Source organism: Nesoenas mayeri (assembly GCF_963082525.1).
Source record: "Nesoenas mayeri genome assembly, chromosome: 4".
NCBI classification, from domain to species: Eukaryota; Metazoa; Chordata; class Aves; order Columbiformes; family Columbidae; genus Nesoenas; species Nesoenas mayeri.
The window spans coordinates 49,967,389-49,977,956 of record NC_137540.1 but is presented as its reverse complement, the minus strand read 5'-3'; the positions used below and the strand labels follow the sequence as shown (position 1 = coordinate 49,977,956).

Here is a 10,568-nt window from a genome sequence, read left to right as displayed (position 1 = left end):
ACAAACAAGCCAATAGGAGATAAAAGAGTAAGTGACTTGGCTCAGTAAACGTGTAACTGATAATTGTGACACTAGATGTGTAAAACAATTATTGAGAAGGAACTCAAAGACACTAGAGAAAACATTTTTCAAGAGATGAAATAGTATCAGCACTGGTCTCGTTTAGCTGCTCTTTCTTGCCCTGTAAGTATTTGCAATACGTGGGGTTTTTTTAGGTCCAAGTACATGAAGTTAAAATGATTGGCTTCTGTCAGCATCTCTTTGTTCTTTCCTAGCTTTCTCTTTAAATATAGTTTCAAAAACGTACCTTGCCACTGGACTTGCTCCTCATCTGCTGCAACTGAAACATGTTCCTTCTGTTTGGAGTTTTTAGTGAATCGTGTCTTCGTCACAGTTTTCCCAGAGCTGCTGGCCAGCCTCCTGCGTTTCCAGGGAACCTGGGGCTGTTCCAGTTCGTGACGACATTCCCCTTCAAGGACTATGTCAGTGATTCTGTGTATGGTAAAAGGGCCTTGGGCCATATTCAGAGAAAAAAATGTTTTACATTTGTTATCTTTTTGCTTTGAAAAAGTTACCGTATATCAAGCTATTGATATTCTAATACAGCAGTTTTGAGCTGCTCTTGATTGTCCCCTCTCAGTAAAATTCTGAAGTGGCTATAAGAGCCTTTTTTGTAGAGAATTACAGCTTAGTAATAGTATATGGTCTTTTTTTTTAATCACTCTGCCCATGTCATCACATCTGCAAACTGCAGGTGGTTTCCCATCAGTAGCTGGATCTCCGTAAACAGCTTTTCTGCAAGGTTTGAATTCTATTCAGATTCTTTGGGAAGGAAGGGTTGCATTAATCTCTCTGTCTTGCCAAATTAAAGAGTAATTTTTTACTATAATGGAATACTTTTTGGATTTTACCTGTCTTTGCAAAACTGGAAATTGAGAGACTTTTAATCCACAAATTTAGTTCAAAAAGCAGAAGACAGTAATATGTACTATTTCACTGTATGGCGTGAGTCCCATAGGAAAGCAGAAGAATAGCAATAATGTAATAATAGTTTCAGTGTTACATGTATTTTATACAGAGAAAAATAAAACAGTGCTTATCAGTGGCAAATTCTAAAGGAACTGAATATCTTAGTACCAACAATGGTGAGAAAGTAAAAAATATTATAACTTAGCAAAAGCTTAATAATTACAACTACTGAGTAGTTTACTCATTTGAGTAGCTATGAGTTGTTTTTCATAAAGTCTATTTTTGTTTTTTTACAAGTGCCCTTCTAAACACAAGTCCATGGCTTCTGGCCCGAATTACCCTTTGGAGTTACAGTGTTACTAAATTAGATGCATCCAGGCTTTATATTACACATCTCATTGTTAAGTCTAATCTACAACTTGCATTTCTGAAGTTAAAGGCAGATAGATAGTTGTACTGAGGGGAAAGAATAAAAAACACAACAAAAACCCACGAAAACAAACAAAACCCCAAACCCCAACCAACCATGGCATTTAACAGTTATTAATAAGTCACAAATTTCATTTTAAGACATGGTTGATTGGTTTCTTTGGAGCTACTGTATGACATAAACACTGTGGGAGTTAAGTATTACACTCTCGTGTTTCAACTATTGAAGTTTGTTCTGCTTTGCAAAATATTAGCAAATCCATCAAATGCTCTCTTCTTCTTAACAAAAAACTGTCCCTGTCCTAAATGGGTCTGACTTTTCTGACTGAGCTTTTCACTTGAATTTTGGAGGTTGACAGCTGTTGTAGAATTGTTCTCCTGTCCTGTCAAAGTAGCGTCATCCTCCGCCTTGCTGGAATCGCTGCTTTTGGAGACTGGATCTCCTGCAGTCTTTTCTGGGAATGAACATGGACCGTATCGTGTGCTGTCGTTGAAGAAGTCTTGTGGGACTGAGAAGGTACATGCATTCTTGTCACTCTGATCCAGCTGGAAACAATCTTCTGTGTTGAAGACTGATTGTGGTTTCCCAGAAGAGGGAAGGCGCAGGAAATCTGCCATCGCATTGCAAGCCTGCGTTTCTTTGGGCGGAGGGCTGTCGCCGGTATCCTGTAATTCTGTGCATCCATTGCAGTCTTTCTCATTTAAACCTCTTTGCATTTTATCTGCACAGGCCTTAGTTGTATTCACCTGTGTCCCTTGTGGTAACAAGTTTTCTTTCTCTGTAATAACCATGAAATGTTCTTCAGTTGTGTGTTCAGGCAGAGACTGAAGAGGTGACTCATTGCTGGAACGCAGTAGTGATGTTTTTTTAACAATTTCATTCAAACCAGTATCAGTGGGAGCAAAAATAAAATCATCATCATCCTCAGATGTGCTCGTGTTCCTTCTTAATGTAATGGCCGCTTCACTATGATTCTTTTCAGAGGAGATCCCACCTCTGTGCTCGTCTGGACTTCCCTCTGGTGCATTTTCTTTTTGTTCGGTGGGGCTGAGTCTGAGGGAATGCTGAGGTTCAGTGGGAAACCGATACGGCTGCAATTCAGCTGCTTCAGGAGAGTTCTCTGTATCTGTGTCACTTGTGGGAACATTTTTTAATGAAAGTAACGTTTTACTGAAGTCTATATTTTGTTTGTGGAGAGAATCAGAAATGGAGTTTTGTACTGTTGGCTCTGGGTTGGTGAAATGTTCAAACGTATCAGGAACTTCTTGACTTGAAGAACTAATTGTGTCTGAATCTGGCGTGCTTGCATGGTCACTGCATGTATCAGCATGAGGTGATGCTGCTTCAGGCATGACAGTATCTGATCTGTAATTAATAGTGGTTTCAAAATACGCATTGCTTTTGTCTTCAGTTTTCCCAATATGCCGAAATTCAGCATCAATGTTTGGAGACTCGGGTAGTGTTGAGAACTTTCCAGTTCCACTGTTCATGTCAGCCCCATCTAGTAACGACTGACAGGCTGGCAGGTTGTCGCTAACACCAGGTTCTTCCAGTTCAGAGTCTGCTAAAGAGCTGCAGTCACTCATTGTGAAGGGAGTCCCTTCATCTGAAGAACTGTCGCCAAATACACCTGCTGAAACTTCAGACCGCAGCAGGGCAGAGCTGGTGCTCACCTTGCTGCTGCTGGGCTCTTGTGCAGCCGCCTGTGTTGGTGTGGTGGGGAACACACAGCTGGTGTCGCCTGTGAAAGATAAACCTAAATCCGAAGAGCTGGTGTGATTTGAGTATGAGTCACTGTTCAGTCTCCTAGTCATGGGAGGGAACCTGCTCTTCTCCAAGTCTTCATTATTTGCATATTTTGCATCTTCCTGTAATGAAATGTCATTACTCATTAATTTTCTTGGTGTTACTTCATAGATGTTCTTGTAATCTATCCTTGCAGAAAATAGTCCGTTATCATCAACATTTACATTTTCATCATTGCTGGTACTAGCTTTGTTGTCTGAAAACACAGGGCTTTTTTTCACATTGATCTCATCGCTTTGTGTCTGGTACTCTTCAGTATTTGGTGCATATACACCGCTATCAGTGACGTTTTCATACAAAGTAGTTTCTGTAGGACTGACGTATGTGTTTCTTGAAGAATTCTCATCACAAATGAACAAACGAGTCTGTGTGTTTGTTGGTTGGCCTGCAGAGTGCTCTCTGCTCAAGGTTCCGTCTGAAAAAGCTTGATTAGAATAAGTATGTTCTGAACTTGAATTTTTGTTCCTTTGCATGCGCCTCCACAGGCTCACAAGGTGGGGTCTGGCAAAAGCACCCAGACAAAAAGCGCAGACAAACGTAATGAGCACCGAGAGGCTGACGGCCAACGCAAGGTCTTGCTCTGTTCTTTCTTTTCTGAAAACGCTGTTAGTGTCCCGGGCTCTTCTAAGCAAAAATGTCGAAACACTTTCTTTCACCTGTACCTTGTAGATGAGATATTTCTTCTTTGTTGTATTAAGAATACACAAATACAACCCTTCAGCAGTTTTCTCAGCATTGTATATTACTAAATTATTCATATTATCCAGTGTCACATGAGGAAGATTGTTATCTTTTGAAATGCTGCCTTTTGGTGTCCACCAAGAGACTCCATTGCCTGAAATAAAACAAAATACAAATTTAATCTTTATAGGATACTTGATTTGCAAGTTATTTCTATAAGGACATACTCTGACGTAGCTTTGATAATTTTAACTATCTATTATAAAATCAATTTTCTTGTTATCCATCCGTAGTCATTTGACATAATACCAAGTATCTTGTTAAACCATCATCTGTTTCACCCCACACACATTTAAAATGCAGGACAGATGGGGTGTTAATAGCAGACTTTACAAGAAGAATGGTGTGGGTGAGGGACGAGGTCACTGAAGTTATGTAAGTATGTTCTGGGTGATACTGGAAACATCCACTGATGTCCCTCGTGCGAGATCCCCGTTTCCAGCCAGCCCTTCTCCAGCATGGCTGTGCTCACGTGCGCAGCCGTGAAGCAAAACGTCACTGCTGGACCGTCAGTGTTCCAGACACTGTTATTGACCTGTAGTTACTGCTTTGACTACCTCAGGTTTGAAAACCAAGGGCGTTTCTACCTATATTGTACCAAACTTGAGCTACCGTAGGCCACAGCCGCTTGCTGGCTTTTGGAGTGCTTTTCAGGGTGTGTGTACACCTTTGCTTTTGGATCTGCTTGTGTTCCCAGTTTGGGTTTGGTGCCATCCACTGCGCTGTTTTTAATCCCATGATCAGAGTTTCCTTGACTTCCCTTGTTAACAGACGAAGCGGGTGGCATTTCTGATAGACCCTGGGTATTTTCCTTTGGGGACAGAGTGTTCCAGGCAGAAAACCTTCCCGTCTCAAAGTGCTGCTGTTCCATTAAACGGTTTTGCCTTATGGCACATGACAAATACACTTTTGTGTTCTATATTAATTGTAAGTGCTGAATTAATTTCTTAAGTGCGCTGTGTGCTATAGCACCTGTGCTTTTTCAGAAGAAATATGAATGCTTTTCCTTGCAAATAAACTTCCATTTTGCTGTAACTGAACACTAGAAACACTATTGTATTCTTCTCAGTTTTCTGTGTGCCCCAGAAGTGCCACCCCACTATTCTGTCCTTTGTTTGCATTCCAGAATTAACTGATACATTTGCAGCATGCTACTTACTGGAATTTATCTGTGTGTAATTTGGCATCACTTACTAGTTTAATGAAGGAAGGGAATGGAGACTTTTTTATGACTTTCAAATATTCTAACTGGTATACCACTTTCTAATGAAATGATTTGTATGTTAAATTGTTTGGTTGTTTTTATCTTTAGAAATCTACTTCTTAAACCAGATTTCTTTGATCATTCTGCATGCATTTGGATTTTAGCAGCGTCTGGATAGAGTCCCTGTTTTACATACCCCTGGCGGTGTCCGGGTCACAGTTTAGCACAGATGTCTTCCCCATTGGGATTACAGCCCGCTTGAGCAAAACACTGTCACTGCAGTTTAAATGGGAACTTGAAAGGTATAGCAGAGGTTTCTGAGAGTTGTTGGCAGATTTATTGTATGAAATCCTCCATTTTTTCCTCGTGGAGTCAAAAAGAAAACGCAATAAATGTTTGAAAGCATTTAGTCTGCAGTTAAATATCCAGGCGTTACTTGACAAATCCACTTCAAGTTGAAAGAAGTTCAAACTGATTAATAGCTGTGGTAGAGGGGTTGTCAGAGCGTTTTCACGGAGATCCACGACCTATTTGGAAATAATTCAGAATGAATTTGATAAGCCTTAAAATGGAATCCTAATTGCAATGTCAACAATTACGTTTATTTTAGTGTACAATGACTTTTGTGGTTACGGGAACAATACATCTGGTTAGGATTTCAAGAATGCTGTTCTAAGGTTTTTAATTTAAATGAAAAGTTTAAATGTTGGTATACTTAGTGTTCTCCTGTTGTAGACTATCCTTGTGTGAATGGGAAGCTGCAGGGCTCTTGCCATGGAAGGGATGGGGTAGAAAAGGACGTGTGTGTTTGAGCCAGTTATGGGTTGGTTTGTGGCACAGATAAATGATGAATGTATGGTTATATTTTGTATATTTACAAGTCTGTCTGTTTCCCTGTATATGAAAAGCAAATATATATTATAAACAAGTAATTATTATTTTCACCATTTGCTTTAGTTTTTATAATCGTATACTAATATAATCACAGTATCACAGTATGTTTGGGATTGGGAGGGACCTCAGAAGATCATCTAGTCCACTCCCCCTGCCAGAGCAGGAACGCCTAGGTGAGGTCACACAGGAACATGTCCAGATAATAATCAAAGACCAATATAATAATGCTGAGTAGCTGATAATTAATGTATTTACTAGTGATTAACACAAAACATTGGAACGGTTGCAAGTAATTTCGCTTTACCACCTGTAATTTGTGGAGATCCCTGAAGGCATCTGGATGAATTTTAGTTATCTCGTTGTTTTGCAAGTCGATGTCCTTCAGCTGTGAACAGTTCTGAAAATCCCCCAGCCCAATCTGTCGTATGCCATTGGATGACAAATGGACGCTTTGTAGAGATGGCAGCAGGCCTAGTCCTAGGAAGAGCAAAACTATTTCACATTTCATGTTCATGTTTTCCCAGGTGTGTCAAGTGGCTTTTTAAAATTCTTTGTGACAAAATTCCTTCTATTCCTGCAATGAGGAGCTGCAGGGTTTGAGCAGTTACCAGGCTTTTCATATTCTGTGGTTGTCCTGTTCTAAAAGTTGTGTAGCATCAACAGCAGGCACGTAATACATTCACAACCAACGCGTGTTTTAGAAATGCACATCTCCATAAAGGCAGTAACATTCCTTTGTGCTGTCAGAATTATTCTGACTGTGCTCTCTGTACCTGGGGCACGCTTCTCTGGACAGCTGCAGGTAGGAAGGGAGGAGTGTGAAACGGGTGGAATACACTCAGTTTAGAAAATCCAAATGCGTTAATTGCAAATAAAAGATGGAGATGCAAAATGTGATACAATATCTCCTATTCGTTGCCATCTGCAGGTTCATGTTGGTTTTTTTTTCATATGTGGAATTATTTGACCCATATTCATAGGATGTAAACTTGACTGAAAACAAAACCATGTTGCTTATGCCAGTCTGCCTGAGAGTATATTCTTCAGCATATCTTAGACACAACAGCACCTGTCTTGCATAAGTTGCCCTTTTGAATACTGGAGACACCTCATTTTTCTTAGGTGCTGTGCAGGCAGCCACAGAGCTCCAGCCTGCAAGTTCCAGGGACTTGAACACTCAGTATCACCACAGTTTGTAACACCCGAATGTCACTCTAAATTGATTTTTTTATCATAAAGCACTGTTGACGAGCTACTAATTCTCCTTAAAATTTTTGCCCTTGGTGTCATCTGGTTCACTGGAAATCTCCTGTTCCGGTTTGCTGTTCTGTTTGCTGAGTTATTCATCTTTGGGTTTATTGTGAAAAGCAGAGAGAATGATTCATTCCTGCTGTAAAACTAGAGGTAGGTGATAGGACGGGCATTCACAAGTTCTGGCAGTTCATCAGCTCTTCCTTGTACCTGCATGAAGAGTTGTTGTTCGGTGCTTCCCTGAAGCTAAATTGGTGCCAAAACCAGCCCCTGGTGCGGCAGCGGGGGCAGCAGCTCAGCACTGGGGCAGAGGCTGTGGGAAGGGTTTCTCTGTGGCCAAAGCCCTTGGCTTTAGCACTTGAGTTTGTCTTTTCTTACAGGGTTACAGACTAGAATGTTAGTGAAGTATTTCAGAGCAGGGAAAATAGTTCTGAGGATGTATTTAAAATATTATGGGATTTAAGTATAACTTGGAGTATGGTGAGGTGACGCATGGCAATTTGACTTTGAACGTCTAAAAATTGAGTCTCTGATAGAAAAGAGTTGATCTGTCTGACCCACTGAGGCATCCTGTAATGTATAGTTATATTTATCAAAACAAAATCTGCATCAATGTATTTTATAATGTAAGCTTTTCTATACTGTCTATATGGAAACCTTACAGATACTACAGAATGATTAAGCAACACGCTTTCCTGCATGCCAGAGAATTATTTAGTATGAAAAAAGAGAAAAATAGAACTTCGAGGACCCTGTGTAGGTGCAAAATTGTTCCCTTTGACTAACTTTGTGAGAGAAGTGGGGTTTTGGTTTGCTGCCCTCCCTTTCCCCCCCCCAGTATTTTCAAAATCTAGAGCTAACGAACCTGATTATGTTATCAGAGATCAATTAAATTCAGCAAACAATATATAGGATCATGTTGCTTGTACTGCAGCTTCTGCTTCATTTAAACACTATTTGGACAATGCGAACCATCTGTTTCCAAGGACAGAGACTGTCACAAAGGCTGTGATGTCTGGCACAGTTCAGTGACAAGCACTTTCTAAATGTTTATTGAAAACTTACAGCCCCCTCTTGTTACTAGAAGGTGACACTTTCATGGGTGTCAGACAGCATAGAGCAAAATTGTTTTGACTGAACAAAATGCATTTTCCTGTCTTTGTGAAATACCGAAATTGGAGCAGGGTTTATTTAAGAGTAGCGACTTTCTTCTGAAAAGTAATATGAAACTCATGATTCATAATTTTCTTGCTGTTAAGGTTCACAACTGGGCTGTGGAGGGCGGTGTTTTTCCAAAGATCCTTATCTCCCTTTCTATACAGGGAAAATGACTGCTTGGGCTCTCAGAGGATAAATGTGGTTGTATTTGACCGATGTTAGGGCGTTATGATTGCAAAGACTGTACAAAAAACTCCAACTGATCCAAACCAACCCATTTGCTTCAGTCTCCGTATTTGCACTCAGGTGTAACTTACTTACCCTCACCTTAAGCATAACTACATGAGAGCCACATTCTGACTTCAGCAAGATGTACCGAACCATACCCAAACCCAACTTACCCCTTTGGAGTGAGGTCCTTAAAAATTCTGAAGTGCTTACCTCTTGGAACTGTGTTAAGATTATTTCTTTCAGCTGACAATACTTTCAAAGCAGGCAGGACACAACAGCCTTTTCCACACTTACTAGACCCGTGCCCAGGGACACGTGTGTCCAGCGTGAGGGTGTGGATGGCATTACCATTGAGGTTTAGAGTTTCTAAAACAGGTAAATTTCTAAAAGTAGTTAAGGAGAGTTCGGAAATCAGGTTGTTACTGAGATTCAGGTGTTTTAGCATCCATTCTTCTTTTCTTCCATCAGTACATTTAAAAGTTTTAATATTATTGTAACTAAAATCAGCTGTTATTGCTCTTCGTGGTAAGTCTTCTGGAATAGCAGATATTCCGGTAAAAGAACAATTGACTGAGAGGTCCCCATCCCAGCGGCAGGCTGAGCCGTCATGTGTGTCACGAAGAACCCACTGGGACTTGGTTCCCACTGATCCGGGGAGATTAAAGAAAAGGATCACAGCTATGACACTCAAGTGAAGGTTATCCATAGTATCTATATATAAAATGTAAAATTATGGTAAGTTCAGCATAACAAGAGTTAAATAGAAAGCAGAAATACTTTGACATGAAAAAAAAATTCAGCACCAGACAAATAATACTCAAAGCTTTGCCAACGGTTTGCCTTAAACATGCAGTTCTGGATTCTTAGGTACGTTTCGAAAAGAACATTCATAAACTGGTAACCTTCCCCCTCCCTCCACCTTTCCCGAAAAAACAATCCAAACCTTTTCTTTCTTTTCCAGCCCTTTGGTCAAGAAACGCAGCTTCTCAGGAACTTGTGAACTAACAAAAGTGAAGACTTTTGAACTTCAGGTATCATACACAATTACCACGGAGCAAAGTCCACCAGATACAATCCATGACAAATAGGTGTGGAATGATTTTCATACTTAGAATTAATAAAACACTAGTTTCCCTGTCAGTAACACAACAACGTATTTGTAATGAGAAACTATATTCTTACAAATAACACTTCTGCACCACGGCTACATGTTAGAATTTATTGTTTCTTTTCAAAACAAAGATTAGACATTCAATTGTCTTTCACCTATTCAAACAACCACCAGCTTTCCATATGGTGACAACTCTTCACATATACGTTGTTTTACATGGAGGCATGTAGAATGTACTTTAAACACACAGAATCTTAAGTGCATCTGTGAGACTGAAATAAGGTGCCACACAATGTTTAAAATTCGTATAGAAAAATGTACCTTAGGCAGTTAGAATATAAACACAAATAAATGCACAACACAGGGCATATGTGGTGCCAAACTGAGTAAAGAAGGCAACAAAATATATTAACAGTACATAAATAGCGGCAAACAAATTGATAATTTATTTCATTTGGTATTTGTATGATTGGTTTTGCTAAGTTTTGGCAAAAAAATCCACACTTCAAAACTAGTTCTCCAGACCATGATTTAAGAGTACCTTTGTGACACATCCCTCAGCTACGCTGCGTACAGTATTGTAAACAGAACTCTTGATAACGGCAACAACCCAATACTAGTAAAGGTATAGCAGCATTAACCAATGAGCTTTACTGTGCTCTTCCTGTCTAATCTGCCTGACTGAGGCAGTATCTGTCATTTTCAAGATCTATTTCAGCTTCAAGAATTTGAATTTGAAGAATTTCTGCTCGTATTTGTATAGGTATGTGTGT

The 10,568-nt window shown here is 39.8% G+C and overlaps 1 protein-coding gene across 1 annotated transcript; it reads right to left on the bottom strand.

Moving 5' to 3' along the window:
• Positions 1-1,419: 1,419 nt before the first annotated feature.
• On the bottom strand, positions 1,420-9,390 carry LRRC66 (leucine rich repeat containing 66; the record flags this gene model as incomplete). Its single annotated transcript, XM_080343854.1, has 4 exons — positions 1,420-4,040; positions 5,347-5,677; positions 6,352-6,521; positions 8,895-9,390. 4 exons carry the CDS (start codon positions 9,388-9,390, stop codon positions 1,615-1,617), a joined length of 3,423 nt encoding a protein of 1,140 aa, XP_080199980.1. The 3' UTR covers positions 1,420-1,614.
• Positions 9,391-10,568: the final 1,178 nt, after the last annotated feature.